Genomic DNA, 23,789 nt, shown 5'->3' on the forward strand with positions numbered 1-23,789 from the left:
TCTGCCTATTGAATATTATACTCCATACTGAATAATATTCCAGAGGGTAGAAGCACATGAAAGTCCTATATTAGCCAAGAAAAAGCTTGTAATTTATTAGACCTCTGTTGAATTCTACTTATGGTGATATAAAAAGGAAAGTTATTGACCCCTCAGTTTTTCTAATCCTTTGTATTTCTTATATTAAGCACCATGCCATCTTTTTATCAATCAGATGAAAACTCAAACTGACTTTTTAAAAGATACTAGTTTAACAGGAAACTAAATTTCTAGATATTTCCAACACATAGGATTCTCATAATCTCTGGGGTATTCTGCAGGGGCTGCTCTAATTAAATGTGAAAGATAACGGGACTATATTTCAGTTCTTCAGTTATTGCAAATTTTCCATCTGTGTCTGAAATTGTGGAATGTATGTTGGTGGGACTTGGGCCATGGAAAAATCTGGTGATGGAATGGACTTCCAGATCCCAGCAGGTCAGACATAAAATTACACAAGGATTTTATTGAATTATGTTAAAAGTAAGGAAGAGGGTGCATGTACTGATAGAAATTTTGCAGCTCATTTAATATCTGGTATTGAAGACCTAATAAGATGCCATTAACAAACCAAAGTTACCAGTAAGCATCTTGCACATGTAAAAATGCACGCTAAAGTATTATAAATGCTAAGAATCACAAGATTGAAATCAACAAAAAGAGCAAGATTCTCAACTAATAAATGAGAACAATTTTTGGAAAAAAAATAATCATCAATAATGCTATGCTGTTTTATTGCCTGCTGAACAGTTAACTCAACTTTCAACATGAATATCACAGTACATGAGTCTAGTTACATTCAGAAAAGCAAAAAAAGCTAATGGTCCCATGCTATACTTCATACTATCCTGCCCATTTCAACAAGATTGTCAGAGCAGTTCCATTGCTACTTATGAAATTGTCTTTAATAACCTCAGTTTAAGTCTATGTGAGAACAGACATATATTTTAAATCTAATATGTTTTGTAAAAAAAGCATTACAGCTTCCTGGACAGGGCACTTGTCTTATTCCAATGCCTATATACCCACTGCTTCTTTGCTCTGTGACCTTGGAAAGCTGTTCAGACCACCCTGCCATTGTTTCCCTTGCTGTCTTTCATTTGCTGTCTATTAGGGTTATGAACTCTCCAGGGCTGGAATTGTCTTTTACAATGTGTTTGTATAACATCTCTTATAAAAAAGGCATCTGTCTTACTTGAGTCTGCAAATGCTACTGCAGCACACAAAAAAATAACAACATACTATTGCACAAGTGAACTTAATCTGCTGGCTGAAGAGCTAAGTGCTAAACAACAACAAAATCCTATATGATATCTGGTTGAAGGGCTATTATACTCGGAACAGCAATTCGAGTTAAATTGCTTTTCCTCTCAGTCACTGTTTTCTACTTAAAGTTTATTTAGTAAATCATATATCCAACAGGTGGGTCCTAGTCCTCATAACATTGCTGTTGGCAGTGTTTGTGTCTATTCAAAACTAAAAAAAGTAATTTTAAAGAGATTTAGAACAAAGTATTTATTCAAATGCTTTTCTTCTCATTTTCCACGGTGTAAATCCTAATTTCATGTGTCAGTGGGAAGAGACATAGGGCAAGTTAATACCTTTTGTATATATATATATAGAGAAAATAAAACCTTTCAGGTGCGTATTTCAGGGAGAATTAAGCAATTTGAGACAACCTGTAGTGCTGACTAAAGTGATTTTCAAATAAATAAAATTATCCATTTTTAGTCATTGTGATTTTTTTAAATTTTATTTTCGGCATCTGACCTGAAAAACCCAATACTTGCGCAGGTCCAAAGATTTTATCACATCATCTCACATCAGCTGGAGAAACAAAGGAGCTGAAAGAATGAGACTAACAGTAATAGTATAATGTGCATGATCTCAGGGTCCTTGTATATACACTGTTATTAGAAATAAGTATCTGTTAGCTCCAGCTGCTCCTCATATTAGCCAATAATAACAGGTTCATTTCTTACAAGAGTGCTACTCTTGTGAAGTTTCCCTATTTTTCCACATAATGTGAAAGAAAATAAGACAATTGTGAGAAAAGATTTGCTGACAGAGTACAAAAATGCAGTTAGAATGTCAACCACATAACACTGCCCTAGACAAAACCAGACAGTGTAATAAGAAACATAAAATTCTAAATATGTATTACGTGTACTAATATGGTCAAAGAAAGTAGCGTAGACTTGATGTATACATACATATTTGGCTTGCCAAAATGTACAGGTATATTTATATTCTGTCTGTATTTTAGGGAGCACTCACCTGTGTACCTTAAAAGTGAAAAGAGCTATTTCCTCAGACCAAACCACCAGTTCATTTTGTATAGGTATGCACTTCACATAAATTTGCAAAATTTCCAATTTTGATGTACTGTCTTGAGAATTTTTACTGAAGTAAGCTATGTCAGTAAGACAGTGCATGTTATTAAGCGTATATATTCAGTTAGTGTTTTTCTACCTATAGAGCTCCCAAGTTCATTATAAAATTAAAGTTGAGGTTCTCCTGAGGTCTGTTTTAAAATGGAATCATAATAAATGCTTGAGCCACTGGCATAACTGATACATGATTTTGTAGGTAAAAAAAGACGACAAAATAAAAAAGGGATTTTTTTTTTTTTCTCTCTAACAGAGTGGAAAGGAAACCAGGCATCTTTCCCATGCTAAACATCCACATTCTCATTACCATGAGTAACAGCCAAAGCAGAGTAACATTCAGTAGCATTAGCAATAAGCATCAGAATCACAGAACCATTTGCTTCTGACTTAATTAGTTTCTTCTGTAAGAATTAAATTGTATTTTCCTCACAGAAGAGTGTCTTTCTGAATTTTATTGCAGTCTGGTATTAATATTCAAATCCAACCACCCCTCTCGGGCACAGAAGAATAACTCCTTTTATTTTAGCACATGAAAACACAATGCAGCCCCCAAGTGTATATTTTCAGTGGGAGAGGGGGAAGGTGGCTAGCTATTTACAAATGAGCCAGCAAACAATATCATAATATTATATTCCATAACAACATTAATGTTTAAAAAAATATAAAGGAAACATGCTAAGGTACAGTCTCTGGTGAAACGTTTTGCATTTCTGTTTTACATCTTTACCCATCTGAACAGCTACAGTTTACCTGTAGGGTGAGGGCTATGCATTCAGGTGCATCCTGAATCATCCAAATCAGTAAATCCTGTGGAAGTGGCTACAAACCTGTGTACCATGAGGCCACAGTACGTGACACACAGTGACCCAAAGACTGCATGAGGTCTCACAAGTCTGAAGCAGTTGCATTTCTCCTCCATGAACTGCCACACAATGCCACTGTCTCCTCCCTGGCATGCAATTTGACATACTTGGTCTACTCTTCACAGAGCAGGCCTTGCTACTACTCAACAGCTTATAAAAAGCTTAATTTTGGGTAGGATTTACCCTATATTGATCATAGTTGTTAAACCGTCACATCTGCACAGTCTCTGTCAACCCTTCTGTAGCTTCTTCCATGATGTAAAACTGGTTTGGTGCATGTTTCTGTAAGCTATTTTATGGCTATTACAATAGAAAGGAAACATGGGACAGTTGAACATAGAAATTGCATCTAGTGTGTTAAACTACCACATTGTCCTCATGAGCTCTGATCAAATATCTCTGCTATTTCGTTTTAATAAGTGGTCTTTCATGGTAAAATATATACAGAATATGACTCGATTAAAAACTGATCACTAATTACCAATTTCTCCAGAAATATTCTCCAAAAGTGTCTGAACCAGCACATTCAAAGCCCCATTGTATGCACATCACTGCCTGTTAGTGACTGTTTTCTTGCTCTTTTGAAGAGAATGAAAGATGTCAAACGTAACTACTACTCTTTCTCAAACACAGCTAGTACCCATTTCAAAGAGGAATTTGATACAGTGTATCAGGGCAAAGTCCAGTAAAAGGAAGAATCCATGAGTTCATCCAAGAATGCATAAGCAAATAATAGCTTTGTGCCCCTGTTAGAGGCAAGATCAAAAGACATTATTTTCAAGCTAACCAAAGAAAACAGATAATCTGTAAGAAAAAGGAACAACACTGGCTCACAGAATAAAGTTGTTATTACAAAATGCTATCATCAACACATAATTCAAGATGGTTTGGACCTAATTTTCAGGATGTACAGCGTTGAGCCAGGGAAAAGCTGTCATTTAATGGTTGACTGCACACAGCATGCACAAGTGAATTATACCAGTGCTTCAGTGCATTTGCTAAGTGCTCACACTGAAAAAATCTGTTGGAACACTTTTATTTGAGAATGTGAATTACAGGTTTAATGCAAGACTGACAAAACAGCAAAACTGAAAATCAGACTCCTGTGACATTAGGCAGACTAACTGGCAAGCCTCCAGGGAGTGGGCCAGCTCTTGCAGTCCATAAACACCCAAGTCTTCAGCTGTCATTGCAAGTTTTGGTTGTGAGGCAAATGAACAACTGTCCCAAGGCTGTTACATTATGTATTTGGTCTGGCTGAGATGGAGTTAATTTTCCCCACAGCAGCTCTCATAGCGCTTTGCTTTGTACTGGTAGCTAGAAAGGTGGTGGTAACACACCAGTGTTTTGGCTGCTGCTGAGCAGTGCTGGCCCAGCATCAAGGCTGTCTCTCCAACATTCTCCCCTCACCAGCAGGATGGGTGGGCAAGATCTTGGGAGGGGACATAGCCAGGACAGGTGATCCAAACTGACCAAAGGGATATTCCATACCATATGACATCTGCTCAGTAATAAAAGCTAAGAGAAAGGAGGAGGGCAGGGAGAGCATTGGTTATTATGATGTTTGTATTCCAGAGCAACTACTACACGTACTGAAGCCCTGCTTCCCAGGAAGTGGCTGGACATCGCCTGCTGATGGGAAGTAGAGAATAAATATTTGGTTTTCCTTTGCTTCCATGCACGGCCTTTGCTTTTTAACCTGCCTTTATCTTGACCCATGTTTTTTTTTTCCCATTTTATTTTGTCCCCCTGTCCCTGCTGTCCTGCTGAGTAATGGAGTGATAGAGCAGCTTGGTGGGCACCTGGCATCCAGCCAGGGTCAACACATCACGTTTTAACTGTCAAGATGCAGATGCTACAGACTCATACAAATTATCAACTTGTTCAGTACCACCTCCAGAAATAAAATACAGCATGAACTCAGAACAGTTACTCTCAAAGTACAAGGATGAATAGCTGCCACTTTTGTCACCATGAAACCTAATTTCTACCCAGACTCAGAAGTGTTTGATATATAGGATAACAGAAGGGAGTCTCAGTGCTTCAGTCAAACTGCCCTGCTTCTGATGTGTTCAGCTAAATTCATTTATCAAATACAAGTTGTACTCTGACATTAAGACTGCTGCAATGATAAACTTTGAAGTAATTTAGCGACTTCCTCTCTGTGAAACACAGGTATAACAGAAACCACTCGAATATGTTGCTGCTAGCATAGCTTTCATTTTAACTGAATCTTGGACTAAATTCAGGAATTCAGCAACTAGAAGATGAACTATATATTCACTAGACTTATAGTACTCAGTCTTTGAAAATGGAAAAATACTCTATGTATTTACAAATGAAGATAATAGATTTGTCAAAAATTAAAATTAATTTTTAAAGGTATCATTAAATAGGGAAATACCTCATTCCAGACCTTTTTGTGATCTAAATGTTAATGATAATTAAAAATCAACAACAACTTCGTGCCTTCTAGGAGTAGCCATTGTACTATGCCATTATCCATCACAATTACTTTTAACTTTTTACCATCAGAATGACTGACAAAATGTTCTAATACAGAAAATTCAAAAAAGAGCCAGACTCCCACATTTCATTGTTTTAGGAAGTGTTGAACTAAGGCATTTACTTCCTATTTCTCCAAGAAGACCAGTATTTTACAGAATCTTTAGGTCATACCATATTTGGTCTGACATCTCCTACAGCAGCATGTATTTGATATTTTTAAACAGTGAAAAAGAATGACTGCTTTCAAGAGGTTAAATGATAATATTCACAGCCTTGTTTTCTATCAGGAGGTGTGGCATGGTAGTCATTTCAGAAGAAGCAGTTTTGGGAATGTTGGAATCATTGGCGTTCGAAGGGACCTCGGGAGGTCTCTAGTCCAACCTCAGACTCAAAGCTGGGTCAAAACCCAATTCCCATCAGGTTGCTCAAAAAGGGAAAATTTTTTAAATAAACAGTTTAACCTACTGAAGTACAATAAACACTATTATATAATAGATATAATTATTTCAAAGCATCATTACAAGGCAAAATTCAGGTTATTTCATTTTTGACTGTGGATTCCCAGATCAAGACATTTCAGAGTTGCTCTTAGGTTTATCTTTAGTTTCGAATTCCCAGTGGTTTTACTATTTACCTTGTAAATGTTTTTTATTCTTGAATTACTGGTATCTGTTGTTATTCTTTTAATATGAACCTTACAAATAATATTTACTTGAAAGATTTGTGTATATTTATAGACACAAACACAAAGTGAAAGCATAAAAACCTATAAATAATAACAAAATAAATAATAAAACTTTAGGAAGATGAGGAGGTGTTTCATGTTAGAGTTGAAACAGATGAACATAACTATGCCAGATTTATTCAGACTATACTACATTAGACTCTCTGTGTCAAATGTTTCCTACTGAATAGTTGTCACTGAGTATCTAGAGCCAGCCCAGAAGGGCACATTAGGCACAATAACTTAAGAGGAATTTAGACCAGATGACTCAGGTTCTTCATACCTACTGAATGGTATAATATTATGAGCTTATGACAGTCTCTAGGATTTCTATTTAACTAGACAATTCAAGGGTTTTTTTCCCATCATGTTAAAGTAATTACATTGATCACACAATCTGTTTTCATAACTAAGCAATTGTGAAAATCTGCAGCTTACAACCACCCTTTGAAGAACCAAACACCTAGGCAAAAGAGAAGGCAGCACAGCAATCATGAAGTACCTTGGATTGACCTAAACCAAACTTTTGCTTATCATTATTTCCAACTTGTCAAATAAGACTGTGATGAAAGGCTAAAAAACATTTTCAGAATGTTATTCTATCATTTCTTTTAAAAATTCATGTGTTTACAAGCTATTAGTGTATTTAAAGATCCACTGTGTTAAGCTTTCAGCAATACTTAAAAGGATGCAATTAAGCTTACACTCGATTTTAATTTAAGTATGGCAGATTTATAACTTTTTGAATTGTTATCACTGTGCTGCCTGTTTAACTCATTAATATGCTGATGATGCCATAGAAAATACTAATGTAAGTACTGTATTATTTTACTTATGCTAGGGTTTTTTTCATGGATAGAAAAAGTATTACCGTGAATTTCTTGTTGTAGTTATTTAAAGTTGTCTTCCTTTCACACGAATACTGAGATACTTTACTTGCAATAAATGATGGCACTTCTGATTCAGGTATATTCAAAGGAGGAGATTGATCTTGTTCCTAACAAGAAAAAAAAAAAAAAAAGGAGAAAGGTTGGTGACACACCTGTCAAATAGCTTAAAATACCAAAAATACATTTCATGAGCCCAAAATATGTACCTTTAAAGAAGAGGTAAGAGAATAACAAGGTTTGTACCATCTTCTTATGAAAAACATTTAATTTCACATTGGCTGCACTGACAATACCAGTTTATCTGGTGATCACTGGGATTTTCCATTTTCTGCAGTACATTCTTTCAGGGAGTTTTCAATGACACTGTCATTAAAAAAAAAAAAAAAAGTCTCTCTACATGACAAGCCTTTCTACTACCCTTATTATTGCAGTAAGATTGAAAACCCATGAATCTTTATGTGCTGGTTTTGGCTGGGATAGAGTTAATTTTCTTCATAGTAGCCGGTATGGGGCTATGTTTTGGATTTTAGATGGTATGGGGCTATGGTTTTGTTTTCACTGAGCAGTACTTACACGAGATTTTTCTGCCTCTGAAACCACCCCACCATTTAGTAGGTTGAGGTACACAAGAAGTTCTGAGGGGATACATCTGGAACAGCTGACCCTAACTGACCAAAGGGATATTCCATACCATATGACAATGTGCTCTGGTCATTAAAGAAAAAAAAAAACAACAACAAGAACAAAAACAAACAAAAAACCCCACAAAAAAAAAAAAAATAAAAACACATACAACTGGGGAAAGAAGGATGAAGGGGTTGATGTTCAGAGCAATGGAGCTTGTCTTCCCAAGTACCCATTAGATGTGATGGAGCCCTGCTTTCTTGGAGATGGCTGAATACCTTGCTGATGATGGGAAGTGATGAATGAATTCCTTGTTTTGCTTTGCTTGCATGTGCTGCTTTTACTTTACCTATTAAACTGTTTTTATCTCAACCCACAAGTTTTATCACTTTTACTGTTCTGATTCTCTCCCCCATCCCACTGGGAGGGAGTGAGCAAGCAGCTGTGTGGGGATTAGTTTCTGGCTGGGGTTAAACCACAACACTTGAAGAGCGGATAAGCCTAAAAGAACAGAAAATTTTCCCAGAAAACACCAGATGATTCAATATAAGATCAGGAATATTAGACCAAGGAGGGGAAAAAAAAAATATTAGAGATGTTCAAATAATCGACTTTTTCAATCTGTAAATAAATTCAGTGGTGGAGGGAAAATGTTTGTACGACTTTAAAATAAACTTCCTCCCCCCCTCTTTTCCAGATAAAATGAAAAAAAAAATTTTTGGTTTGGATTTAGTTCATTAAGTGAAATGTTATATACTGTGGTCATTATAAATCAAAGGAAACATTTACAAACAGCCACAGAAGAGTCATGTCCATCCTTTCATCCAACACCTATTGTTCACATTATGATGTGGTTTCTCACTCAGCCCCTCCCATACATGCTGATTCAATTCAGACATAATTTTTAGGTGATCATTGGAACAAGGAAAAGCAGCTAGGTGCCCGTTCTTAAATGGGAGTTTCCTAAGCATCAGCCTACCTACATGCTTATTCACTTTTCACCCAATTTTGCTCCATGCAAAAATCAACCAAGATCAACAAAAAAGTCTATGGGCAACCCACCCCAGTAGGGTGGGAAGGGAATTATCCTTAAAGGCAGGATACACAGTCATGTCCCTGTTAACAAAAGAGAGTCCTGAGCATGAGTTCTCAACATGTGAGCATACTGACCAGTAAGCAACTGGAAAAAGAATCTAGCACCAGCTTTTCTGCTGCCTTATATGCCCAGTCCTTTAATTCCTTTGCTTTCATTAAAAATACCCAAATCTGAAATACTTTGGAAACACCCAAAGTGTTCTCAGCATTTCTGTATATTTTTTGCTATTTGTCATCTTGTCTGAAAACATTTGGCAGATCTGTCAAAAAAGTATTGCATTGGACTATCCAAAAGCCACAGAGAAATGGTTCAATAACAACAAAAAATATCACAAAGATACATGGAGGAAATTTTCACCCCAATAATAGAATGATGAGCCCTTTCTCCCCTATATCCAAAGGCATGCAGACATAAAGCTAGCATCTGATCTGTGCCAGGCAAAGCTATAAATATGTATATGTGCCTTCAAACACACCCCCCACATATAATTTCATGCTAAATTGCCTTTGTATTTGATACAGAGTAGTTAAATAACAGTATTCATGAACACAAAAAAGGCATTTTCTTGCAAACCTGAAGGACCAGTGAATTATATGGCAGTTTTCATAGTATACACTGAAAGGAAGGAAGCTATTTTATGTGTAAGACCACTCTTGGGAATAACTGAAGTGCGTTTCAGCCAGGATCAACAGCACAACTCATGCACTTTTGCACACATTCATGAATTATACTTTAAAATTGATTTTAAATCATATAAACTATGATTGATTACTGCTAATATACTGCTTGAAATGATAGTGCTAGCTGCAAAGACTGTGAACAAACAGAACGGTACTGAATAGAATATATAATAAGCTATTATCTTCATTAGGACATAGACACAAAGAACAAGAGCCCTACACATAGCATTACCTGGCATTGTGGATGAGAGCAAAAGTAAAGCAGAAATTCTATGTGTTTAAGAGGATGATAGACTGGCACGTAAACATCCCGTTCTTGTCTTAGCAAAGATATTTAAGCATTTTTCTTAATCAGTAATAGTTATGCTTTTAATTAACAGAACTTGATTATATATAAGAACAGAAGAAACTTCAGCTAGAATTCAACAGTAAACAGTGATTTCTATACTCTGATTTTTAGAGAATATTGTGATGGCTGCATGACAACTACAGAGATGATCTCCTATCATCATCAGAATGTAAGAGTAGGATTGATACTGTTTTTCTGTAGGAAGACCAGGTGGGATAAAAGCATTTGTACAGATTATGGAACAAACCTAAAATTTCATCCGGTAGCAATTACAGTATAGAACAAGCAATCCTGGAAACTCACACTACCTCAAAATAATTTGTAGCACTGGGAAGAACAACTACAGATATCAGAAAAAAATCATTTTTTTTAACTCTACTACATTAAAACAAAATTATGGTACACTGCACAGGGGCAACCACTGTAAAATATCCAAATGCGTAGGCTACTTAATTGCTGGAGCTAGTCAGTTTGTACCCCACATCCAGGCTGCGGTAACAGTGAATGTGTCACTGCCACTCCTTCACAATGACATTTTCCACATGTCATCAGCAGGAAAATCAGCCTGTACCAGTAGCATCAGTTTGTACCATAGAGAGGCTTAGTTGCAGAATTAATCTTGCTCTTTGTCAAACTATTTTTTTTTAATACACAAACAAAGAAGTATAATGACATAGGGAAATAACAAAGAGAAAGAAAAAATGGAGCAGCAGTGAATAAGGTGCACAGATACAAGAGACTATGTCAGGCCACATTATTCAAAATTCAGAAGCTTTGTAAAGTCCAGACAGCATTGATCAAATAATAAAGTCTGCTGATATCCAGCATTTTATGAAGAGAAGGCAGCCAGTTTATATGTTTAATTTTTTTTTTTCTGGGAAACTTTGACCGTCAGTATGAAGGATTTCTTCCATTAGTTAGAGCCTCTCTTTTTCACAAGGCAACAGTGAGACACACCAGAAAACATTAAATATGAGTTGCCTGTCACGTGGTATGGCAAGGGATCAAAAGATGCAGTACTTCCTTTCATTAATGTGGAAGGAAATCCATTGTTCAAGGCAATAAATCTCTTCTTTCTAAAAAAAATAACTAAAAAATTTTGGGTTCTGACTGAGGAAAAGGCAGAAGAATGTAGTTCCTAAGGCTGCTGAGGACGTCATCCCACCTATGGTTCTTTTCCTTTCCTTTTATCCCTCTGACAGCTTCTTCTCTGCCTCTTTCTTTTCCATTACCCAGGAAACAGCACTACTTTCTAGCATGTGGGGACACCCCTGCATACATATTAATGTCCATGTCCTGTTATTGTCCAGAATGCCCATCTGCTTGTGGTGAGAAAGATGTCTCTGGACAAAGGATTCCATTGCCAGAGAAATATTCTGATTTCCCTTTAAGGCAGATGTTTGGCTACCACACTTACATAGCCTATTAAATTAAATGATGGCTATTAACTATAAAAGTCAACTATTACTGAATGAATCAATAAGATTTCAGACCATTTTAGATCTGGTCACCCAACCTTTTCTACTCTATAAATCACTAACAGCAGAGCATCTCTCCGATCATTCGCAACCACAGAAAGATGTACTTTAGTGACAACTGTAATTAATATGTTAGCTAATGATCTGTGACTCTGACTTTATTCCTCTTGTTTTGCACAAAGAAGGACATTTCTTTTAGTAACGTATTGAAACAAATATCCTGAATGAAGAACAACCTTCCAAATAGGCTACTGTAATATCTGAAAGATTAAATCTTACTGCTATTTATATTAATGGGAATTTTACCACTAACCTATATGTAGGTGAGATCTCACACAAAACACTCCTTCACTGCAATCCATTTTACCTCAAAGCCTTCATGATGTAGCCTGAGTTCAAGGCTTGTTAATTCATTTCACAAGACTGACATAATGGACCAAATTTGTCTTCAGTGAAACTCCAGTTAAATTGCATTACATACGAGTTCAGTCTAGTACTTAAAAAGAAAATTAACCTTTACTTAAATCTTTCCTCATTTTTCAAGGCAGGAAAAAAAAAAAAAAATAAAAAAAAAAATCACAGTGACACTGCAACAATAAAATTATTTTAAATTCACTAAACTTCTAGAATCCTTTTTCTTCCTTGTTTGTTTGATTACAAAAATGTTTATTACTTTAGAGCCACTATATAATTAAGACTGGTCTTAACTATAAGCTTTAAAGTTAACAGTACAGCTGTCACTGGCTTGCTTATTGCACTCTACACTTATTAGCATTAAATTTTTATGTTTCAATAAAAACAGAAGCTCTTACTTGCAGAATCAGTCTCAAAGTATAATAATGATCTCCTGAAAGTTCTGTTACCTTTTTCAGAAGTTTCTGCTCCAGTAGTATTCTAAAAGGACTTTTATATGTAAAAGAAAACTAAAGCAGTTAAAGTTACAGTGGCCTTCTCATCAATTTAAAAAAAAAAAAAAAAAAAAAAAAAAAAAAAAAAAAAAAAAAAAAAAAAAAAAAGCAAGTTTCAGCATCATTGGAGACATTTTGGGGAAAGACAAAGGCATTTCTTGCTTTAAAAAATACCAGAACACATCTATGAAAAGATACTGAGGTATCTGAATCTATAGATCTTCACGCAGCATAAATGGTAATTTGGTTTACTTTTAATCCTGTTGCAAAACTCTCAAACTTCACAGGATTTTTGCACACATTTTGGATTTATTTCTTGTTTACAGAACTTCTCCATTACCACTATTTCTATTTTTATAATCTGTTTGCCTGTGAGATTCTATAATGCAGTAGTTGCAAGGTTTTCTGGTTTTTTCTGTTTTGCATTAATTTCTTTGGTCTATTCACCCTCCAGGAGATTCACTGAAAATGTTATAAATATACTGCAAAAATACTTCATTGGAAGGACTGCAAATATAAGCACATATTTTGTCATGGAATTATGCTGAGTCTGGGAGAGACAGCTCCATCTGGTGTATTTGCTCCTCCCCACCCCCAAAGTGTTATTAAACAGTAATTCTTATATGTAAAATCCTGGAAAATCGTTTCTGGCAATGAAAGATGACTGAAAAAATTAATCAGGAGCTACAGTTTTTCTTGGGGTATTTATGATTCATCCTTCATAATCTAAACATCAGGATGAAGAAGCAGCAAACAGTGTAATATTGCTGCTAAATATTCAGGCATCCTCTGCCTCACAGGAAGGTACACACTGTGGATCCTGCCATGGTCCCAGTGTTTACGAATTTCCCAGTTAATATTTTGCAGTGAGGTTATAGTTCATACTGAGCCTAACCCAGACCTTCAGAAATCAGCAGGAATCCCTCACTTCAGACAGCTTTAGATCAGACTTGTAATTCTCTTGACATACGAATTAATTTCTTCACCAGTGCACGCTCAATCCATCACCATAAAGCTTGAGTGTGTGCAGAAAAAGGGACTAGGTCCACCCTGCCACCATGCAGGGTCTGTTTCGTGGCCAAGCAGCGTGTACTGTGCCCAGCAATCCCAGGCATCCCTACCACTCCATCATTTACAGTCAACACTGCGGGTATTAAACACCACCATTTCACACTAGTCTCCAATTTGAAAAATTAGCACATAATTTTGTCAGATATAGATCAGAGAAAAAATATGTCATCATCCATTGCTTCAAGGTCAAACACCATTCACCAAATAATCAGCCTGCCATTCACAATATCCTCTGATTTATAGCTCCCATTGAGACATAATATAATAAAATCCTTTTTTTTTTACCATAGTTTTAGTCGATGGTGCCAAGTTTGTAAATGTATGTCCACAGATTGCAGTAGTCTTCATTTCACAGGCCCATCAAGGGCCCAGAAGTCAACTAATCAATTCCAAATGGCAAATGTTTTAATATTTTTGTATTGTTTTGAAGAGGCAAAGTATTCCATCAGGAGCCCATTAAAATGCACTGCTCTCAGTGGGACAGTCACCATGATGTTGAAGAATTTGTGGAAATACCACAAGTGCCACAACAACAGAAAGTGCCATGGATGGATATTTTCCCTTTAATAGCACTTTTTTTTTTTTTTTTTTTTTTTACAGGAAAGATATAATTTATATTAGCAGTTGTAACATGAAATGCATGTAATGGCATAGTAACTTAGCATTACCAGATACTGATATAGAAGGCATGGAAGGTCTTTTTAACCTAGTAAAATTGTATGAATCACCTAAACTTTTTTCTCTAAAGTTTTTAAATTAAAAAATCATATCACAGCACAAGTTTTTAGTTTTAGGCAAAAAAATATAAAAACAATCAAACCAAGTCATTCATTTTGAATGTCACTGTATTCACACTGAAGGATCTTACCGTGAGACGATACTTCATTTCTAAATCAACTGGTCTTCCCGCTTCCATGCAGGCTGTGAACCAGGAGATATCCAGCAGTTCAAACTTGGAGCTGTCGCCCACCGTCTGTCCTCTCAGCCAGTCCAGCACCTCCAGGTGAGAGCTGTTCTCGGCCACAATATGAGTGACAGAGTCACTGTCAAGAAATACAGAAAAAGAAGTTTTCTTTTTTTACTGAACACAACTGTACACAATGCTGAGCTTCTATTTCCATATTTATTTACCATGCGCTTCCTGAAAACTGAAGTATATGTTATACGTTAGGATGTGGGAAGCAGTTGCATTTTCATATCAAAATGTATCTATTCCAGTCACTGAATCTGCTTTGAGGAAAGACTTTAGCCTGACAGCTCCTGTAAGTGCAGCATTTTCTTTCTTTCAGCATCATTTGCCTTCTGTGAGATGCTACCCTATTACACATTTTTTTGCAATTGTGAAGATACTTGGCTTGCACAAGCAGTACCATAAGGAAAAGGCCGCTTTACAATACCTAACAGCCCCTTCACAATATTCCTGATCAATGAATGAAAGCTGTACAATATTAAAAAGTCTGTTAACAATAATTCTTTAAAGCTTCACAGCTAGTAATATATTTTTGTAAATTTAAGTTTTCTGTACTTACATTAAGCTCTTTACATGTAGCATTGTCAAATGTTCATGACTTGAATCTTGTGAATTATGCATTCCATTTAAAGACAAATTCCTTGCTACTAAGAAGCCAGTCTCTTACAAAATTGATAGTTTAATGAATATAAAACGTGCACACTGAGTTATTTTTCAATAGATTAAATGCTGTACACTGATTAAAAATATGGTAGCACTAGGGGTTTTACACTAAATTTCGGTTGATGAATAACATTGGAAAGCATCCCACAATTATTTATTATTAAAAAGACATGGTCCTGCATCTTCCACAGGAAAATAATGGACAGGGACAAAGTTAATTTCAAGAAAAATTTATATACATACTCAGGATGATCTGTAAATTTCTACCTGTCCTGCTGATGTTCCTCAGCAAGTTTAGAAAGCTACTAACTTGGTAGGAAACTTTGAGTGATTCCCAGTGTTCCCCTTCCACATACACCTCAGGAGGGTTCTGTCACCCACAAAGACAACAACAGATAAAGGAGGAAACTCTTCATTTTCATGAAACTGGTAGGACCTCAGTATCTGAAATATACGCCAGATCCCTAAACTTCCTAAGGGAAAGGCACAAACAGCATAGTAATTTGACTTAGTTTTTCTAGAAATAAGTCTAGAACTCGAACATAAATCCTGGTGGCAGCCCCCTCCATCTGCAAGCCTCCATAGCCTTCTGCTAGCTCATGCCTGTGACAGCCCTGTACACATACAGTAAATTTCAAACGGATCTGACAGGTTGCTTTTCAACCCTTCTGTAACACCTGGAGAAGTTAAGCCATGAACCTGTCCAGTCAAACAGGGCACCACTGGTAGAGACAGCTGGTTAGTATGGACTTTAAAAATGATGTGTGCTCCCTGTTAAAGGCAGACTGCAAACCTTCCAAAGCAAACTACTATCTAGGAGTCGAACAAAACCCCTTGGCCTACCCCTGTGACCCTGATTCATACCAAAAATCACCAATATCATTAAATCACCAAATCGCAATTACAAATACTGGATTCACCCCATAGAAAACTGTTACCACATAACTCTCTAATGTATTAAATGTACTATATTTTGGAGAAATAAAAAATGTATTGAATGTGCTATACTTTAGAAATATGAAAGCTGTCATGGTATAGCACAATTTTTTTCTCTCCACATTGTGCAACTTGTACAGCAGTCCATTAAAAAAAATCCCAATTTATTTTAATCTTAAGATTAAAAAGGTAGGTTAGGTGAATCTCCATGAAATACTATTGGTTTTATTATTATTTAACCCCGCTAGGTTCTACTTTAATTAAACTCTCACATCTTTACTTGAGTTAAAAAAAAAAAAAAAAAAATCAGTTACAGACATAGAACTTCTGCTTCCTGTGGTTTATTTCACTTTATATAAAATATTCATATGTAATGTATTTATATCAAGCTGCAGATCTGGGAACTTTGCCATAGCTATGCTCATAGCAGCAGTTTAGTTGCTGCACACCAGTTTCCTCTGGTACCTGTACAGCTGTGCTTTTTTCTTGACACAGAACCTAATAAATTTAGCATTTCCTCTGGCATTTTCAAAAACAAAAATCAACAGCTAAAGAGTTCTGTTTTATCCAGTAGCAGCTAAACTGGAATTAAACATAACACCTGCATTGCATACAACTTAGAGAAAGACTGAAATATTGGCAATAAATACCTGAGTGTGTAAGCAGCCCAGATAAAGCCTCTACTCAGTCCTCAATGGATTATTGATGTAGGATTCAGAAAAGCTGAGTTCATTTTTTTTTTCCCCAAGAATTCAATTAGTTTTTTATCAGACACTAATTGCCCACTTCTGTTCAATACCTGCTTGAATCTTGCTTTACAAATTATTTCATCCTCCCTTCTTCCTCAGGCTTTCAAAGTTGATGGGATTGAAAAATCTGTGGAAATGAGCTTTTACAAGGAGAACCCAGTTGTATCCTATCTGCATACAGATACAGAGAAATGATCAATACTTGATTTTCTTCCAGCTTTTCAAAGAACCTACATAATGATGTAGCTTTCGGAAAACTGCATAATGATGTAATTAGCACTCATGAAAAACACTATTTGGAGAAAGGTTTCCTTCAAAATTAGTTGGCTTGTTGAAATAACACTAGACAAATCTGCAGCTGGAGTATATTTTCACCCTGAAATGCCACATCTGTGTTATTTTATTCCTAGGGTTTTTCTCCAGTGCTCTTCCAGATTGTACCAAAGCATAAGCCAATAACTTTGAGACTCAGATCAGTATCTCACTCGAAGGAAGATTAAATAGTAGAATAACAGAGATGTTCTAGAGAAATACCCGCCTCAACCCATCACATTTTCCATTCCTGTATATTCAAGTTTTTTTTATTTCAGGAATTGGCCATTAAGTTTAGATTAATCTTAACCTGACTTCAAGGGGGAAGTAAAGGATGGCTGATTTAAGTCATGTAAAGACACAATTCACTGATTCCAGTGAGACTATACAAACACATAAAAACATACCCCATGAAAATCATTTGCAAGTCCACACCTTACATTTTTTATTTTCCACATGAGAAGCAGCACACTGAAAAATGCAAACACATTAAAATTGACAGACTTAAGATAAATTAGAACCACACATTTAAGAGATAAAAAATTAGAAATTTTGCTAATGTTTGTATTCTGCCTGCTCTCTGCCCAGAAAACAATAAAAATGAACCATGATTTAGGAACACCCACTGAAATCCTAAAGCATTTTTATAGTGGGAAGAGCAAAGTATATCCACGAAATACAAAAGCAAAAACTTCAACCACAGGCACTTGTATGACTGCATTTATTAAATTAGAATGCTTCATGCGGCATTACTACATGCTATTTCTGTGCATATAAACATTTTCCTACCTTAGCTCACTTTCTACTCTGAAACCTTTTCTTCTTGCCAGCTCCATCAGAAATGTCCTTCTGGTTTTCCCCATCTTCCTCTGCATAATAAAAATGACAAGCTTATTGAACTTTATTTCATAACTGCAGGAAAGGTTTGGGGAATGCATCCCTTTCTGTTTCTTCCTCTGGTAAGATAGAGCTGGAGCTCTGATCCTATCCATGATTCAAGGTAGAAATGCTTTCACCTGGGTAAAGGGGAGATAACATACTTTCTGCCAGGCAGCAGTTGTACTTAATGTCACCACCCACTGAAGTAATTTTTTTGTTTCCCCTCTGAAATCAAAAACAGGTGCTACACAAGCAGAAACATCACTTGCTTTCTACCAGCTGGGACTTCCTGCACAGAACTACTCTGGACATGTGCAAATAAGCTTTTATTCCCTAAACCAGCCATTACCTATAAAGACTTTATCTAAATAATATTGATCATAGCAAAATTATCTCAATATATCAACCAGGTCTTCAGCTGGTTTAATGGCCCAGTTCCATCAATTTCTGCTTTCAAATCTTTTCCAAATCTCAGTTTTACAAATTGCAGGACACAGTAATTTTCAATTTATTAAAAAAAAAATAATAATAAATTCTTCCTACTGTTAGCTAGGAACTATGTCTTAGAATACAACTAAATAACAGTATACAAATATGTTGTAGAATAGCCTGTACACTTGCTACTTCTGTGCAATTAATTTGATTAAAAAATGATAGAGGTTTTTTAAGAGAGCAAACAAAAAATAAGCTTTTGAAATTAAATTTACAATAAAAGAAATTCTTTGCTGTTTTGATACTAAAGCAATGAAAGAAAAAGAAAAAGCATTAGAGATATGTTTAAATTTACCTTTGGGGTCCATTGACAAAATTGCTTTCTACTATTTGCCTTGGAACGTACTGATGCATGTAGCAGGTAGAGTAGGGAAAAGGTAACTACCTCCTTGCTTTTAAACACCCAGTGACCTCCAAACAACTACAGAGGAGATTATGGACGCTATGTACCATCCTCTCCTAGAGGGTAGGGTATTGGTCATCAGAAAGCTAAGCTAAAATTTGTTGCAGACGTTGTGTTGGATCCAGTCAGGTATCACCCTGAGTTACCATCAGAGCAAAGTGAGTGCAAACAACCAGGTTTACAGCATTTCAACACAAATCTACTTCAGTGGTAAATATCCCCATTTCCATGTCAAGTTGGATTTTTATTTTTAGTTTAGCAGAGAATTTGGATTTTACCAGTCCTTCAGAATATGTCAGAAATGTTATATCTTGCAAATCTCATTGCTCATGTTCAGGAGAGGAAGCAAGGTGGAAAAATCCTGCTTAAGTCAGATCTATCAATTTTATTTTCAGGCATTTTATCAGGGATGGATATACAACCTGAGTTATGGAAAGATGAGTCAAAACCTTTTTCCTGCAATTACGTCCATGAGTTTAAAATTAAATTATAGAAGTATTACTGACATTTCCCCAGCCTTATAGCTCTTGCTGCTTCAACTGTATTATCACAGATATAAAGAAACAGTTTTCATCAGAATAGAAAATAACCATCAAAAATTAATAAAGAGCTTTCAGCTCTGGGGTCTTCCTGAGGCCATGAAGAAAATATATACATAGTTCAGTACATAGACTAGACTCCATTCATTTCTTCCCTTGCCTAAGGATAACCCAGAAGCCAAAATATCTATTCCTCTTTCTGATTCATAACATTAAAATTGTCAAAATAAATCATTTCAAGCTTATTTTGAAATTATATGAGATATTTTCATAGGAACTGGAAAATGGACAAGCAGAATTCAAGAGGCTTAAGTAAAAGAATATCAGCAAGGAAGAAAAAAAGTATTAATAGCGATGGGTCTGGCATTAAGGCTGAGAAATCTGATTCGTGTCTGTTTTCCAGAATACTACTCAACTATTGAACGCTGGCCATCTCCCTCTTTACAGCGTTCCTAGGCTTGCTAAAATGTTTTACTTTATATCAAGCCCTACAAGGAATAATGTATTTGAGAACAGATTCTTTACATATGTTAAACAAAATCTTATTTTATGTCATAATTAATTCAGTGCTCTCAAACATGTAAATATAATTTCCCCCAGTGTAACATCAAGATGCTCAGTGCCAGTAAAATCCTTCTGGCATGAAAAACATAAGTTATTATTCCTTCATGTTACTGTAATAACTCTTGAGCCAGATTTTGGGGGGTACTTAGGTGCCAAAAGGTGCAAACAGAGGCCTAGTGGGATTTTCGAGATATCGAAGCAAACTAGGCACCCGGCTACTTTGGAAATCAATTTCTGGCTTATGATCCTAGTGCAAAAATATTTTCTCTGTCTAATAAACACAGTATAATATCACAAAAAGGTCTGTGCCAATGATGCAATTTTATTAAACATGCCTTCTAAAATTACCAAGATTTCCATATCCCCGGTGAGTGAATAACCTACTCTCTTAAAACACTGCATTATAATATTTTTGACAGTAACACAGGAAGTAGAATATGTATTAGTAAGAGAGCAAATACAGTGGAGAAAAAGCATGTCTCTTATTTATGACAAAGGAAAAGTATCCAGTTATCTGAGTCATGACACCACATAGGATTAGTGGCCTAAAACAACAGAAACTTGGAGATTTTTTTCCATCACAGTACAGTCCCCTGGAGTTCAAAGTAGTTCACATCCCTGGAGGGAAATCTAGAACAAATTTCCATATTCTGATATTCTTGCTGTGGATGAGTTTTGTGCACTATCAAAGGCATGGATTAAGAACAAAATGTACATAAATGCTGATGGGCATTTAAGTAAACACCTTTCATCACTTGTGATGTTTGTACCAACAATAGCATCCCAAGCATCCTCAAGTGTCTAGTACAGACCTCAGCGAGAAGCCCAGAGCACTGGTCTGGTTTAGAGGGGGTTTCCTTGGGAGACAAAGTACAGGAACACGGAGTTTCTGGAAAGCACAGTTCAGCTCTGAATTTCAGAATGCTTTCACTGCACCTTCTTGATTACTGTCAGATAGTCTTTTACTGCCCGGCTTTCATGTGAACTGCATTGTAAATATTTCATAAAATGTTACTTGCCCATTTTATATAGCCTTCCTGTGAAGAGTGGTGAAAGGTACTTTTATTACATCATTGCAGTATACTAACATTCAGAGAAAGCATGTCTCAAGCACCATCAATAAAAGCTAGAGAAGTGTTTGTTTGGATACTTTTTTTGATTTCATGTAGGCTTAACAGCGTTTTACACAGTATTGTTTCATAAGGATTAATTTTACTTAGTTTTTCATTTTAAAGTCTTTGGGAATTCAGCATTTTCCAATGAACACTTCCATGGAAATTTTAATATCCTTCTGGTATTTGGTTTTGTTCATATATTGCCATGACTTTGCTTTTGTTTAAATTTTGGCCTTGTCTGTTAAGCATTCCCTTTGCTGTTGATACTTGTTCTATCAATCCCTCAATGCCTAAAAATAATATCACAGGTGATTTTTCTGATTTTAATAAAAATTTTGTGGAATCCAATTATATCTTCAAATGAAGTTATTACACAGAACTTTTATATACTTGTACCAGTTACACTTAGCCAACGCACAAACTTGAAGGATGTACATATACCAAAATACAGAATATTTAAGAATTTTTTACTGTTTTATCTCTCACAAACAAGTACAGGCTTTGTTTTAATCTTTTTATCAATTTGTTTTACTTCAATTCTCTGCTTCCCTTGTCACTGGGAAGCTAGCTATATGGACTCATGGAAGCCTTGAGTTTCTGTCTTTAATTTCACATTATGTGGGAAGTGTCCATTATCGCTTAGCAGGTAATCAACAAGCTTAATAATTGTAAGACACAATTCCATTGGACAAAAGCGGTCAGTAATTGGAATTCCAGGACACTGCTACTTGCACTAGCAAACCTTGTTAGAATATATGTTGCATGAATCTATGTCTTTAGTCGCTATTTTTTTCTCATATACTAATACATAAATTTTTACAAAATTAGCATGGTAAACCAATCTGGATAGTCTACAAAATAAAGAAACAGAACATCATGCTGTACCATTTGATTCCAGTGTTTTGAATAAATGTGCTATTATTAAAGATAAAGAAATGTTGAAAAATATATTCTGGAAATGTTCAAATACATTTTAAAATCAACTTTCCTTCATCCCCCTTGGTGTTTATATTCTTTGAACTACTAGACATTTTCAGGAGGCAACTCTGAAGTATTACATGCTCAGGATAGTCCCATCAAAGATTACAAACTCCATAAACTACCCAGATGACCAAGAATTTTGAAAAAGTGATTAATTGATAATATGCTTTGAATTTGCTTACATGGCTGTATCATGGTATTTGACATGAGAGGTAAAGTAGGCTTAGAGAGGACACAAAATGTTGCTGTCATCAAATGTACAAGGTTTCTGACGTATGTGATCAGAATAGCTGCTTATTATCTTTTTTTTTTTTCCCCAAATTGGAGATGAAAACCTGAACAAGAACAATGTATTTAGCACTGTATCTCAAAAACTGCCCATGTAGAAATCATACCAAGTGCTGACAGCTTCTTTAAATAATTGTATACACAGCTATTATAGAAAGGGTTTGTATTTCTAAGCTCTTTCTGAGGAAACCGGGGAAGGGCAAAATCAGTGCTGAATAATTAAGTAGAGCAATAGCGTTCCCCCTTACAGCATGGGGGAAAGTAATTGGTGACAAGTCCTGGCAGGAGCTACTTCCTATCCACATCAATATACCTATATTCACTAGAAACTATTATTTTCACTCTTCCATAAGTCCTTCTGTTCAGTAACAAGGTTTACAATTGCTCTCTTTGGTTACTTTGCTAATGGTAGCTGCTGCTCCTTGTGTTTGTTATTGGACTATTTGATTTTTTGTGTTGGTACATCAATGGTTTTCCTTATACTGTAGTCTCATGAGAGCCTCATGAACTCTCAGCAACAAGCAGAGACTATGCATAAACCCATCGATATACATGGTCAGGCAGGTCCTTTGACAGTTATGCATCTCTTCCAAACACAGTTTAAAAAAGTAAAGGTCTCTGGATATTGAGTACCATTTATTTAGACTCTCACATTCATCTCATTGCCAGTATTAAGGACATTTCTGTTAATTAACAAATACCAAGCAACCTTTCAGAGATGAGGAGCTACATAAATGGTGTTGCATGGCCTCTATTCAAGCATCTGAAAAGATTATTTCTCTTGATGATGACCAAATAACGTTCCTGTGGACATTTCAGAAACTTTTTGTATAAAAAGACAATGCTAGAAATTAATACACTGTTATATAAAAATTATTATCCTGCCACTTTCATTCTGCCCTAAAGAACCATTATTTCCTCCCCCCACTCCTTTAGTTGGACACTGCTAATATAACAGCTAAATTGATCGTGTATCTTTTTTTGATAGTTGTTACAACAGCTACTAGATGGTAGAATTGATGCATCTTGCAGTACCACTGCAAATGCAGTTCTAGACCTGTTTACATTACAGAATATACAAACAGCAGTATGTGTGAGATTTACACCTTCTACACTTACAAATAGTAAAGCATGATGCGTTTAATAAAGATAGATGTACTTAAGCCAAAATAATGAAAACCAGGAAAAGGCTATTGCCATGTTTCACATAAACCTTTTAAATATATACTCAATTTTCAGAGTACAGGAAAGCTTCTTTGGCTTCCAGTTCCCACATCA

The 23,789-nt window shown here is 35.8% G+C and overlaps 1 protein-coding gene across 2 annotated transcripts in view; it reads right to left on the reverse strand.

The window, feature by feature from the left end:
- The window catches only part of DNTT (DNA nucleotidylexotransferase), a 100,484-nt gene extending 82,242 nt beyond the window's left edge, over positions 1-18,242 (reverse strand). For both annotated transcript variants that reach the window (XM_032995282.2, XM_032995277.2), the window contains exons 1-3: positions 18,040-18,242; positions 14,489-14,663; positions 7,396-7,521 (exon numbers count right to left, since the gene is read on the reverse strand). In XM_032995282.2, coding sequence (XP_032851173.2) covers positions 7,396-7,521; positions 14,489-14,663; positions 18,040-18,242 — 504 coding nt within the window. The remainder of the gene's footprint in view (positions 1-7,395; positions 7,522-14,488; positions 14,664-18,039) is intronic.
- Between the last annotated feature and the right edge of the window lie 5,547 nt (positions 18,243-23,789).

This window comes from Tyto alba, unplaced genomic scaffold, assembly GCF_018691265.1.
Source record: "Tyto alba isolate M040663 unplaced genomic scaffold, T.alba_DEE_v4.0 Super-Scaffold_1, whole genome shotgun sequence".
NCBI classification, from domain to species: domain Eukaryota; kingdom Metazoa; phylum Chordata; class Aves; order Strigiformes; family Tytonidae; genus Tyto; species Tyto alba.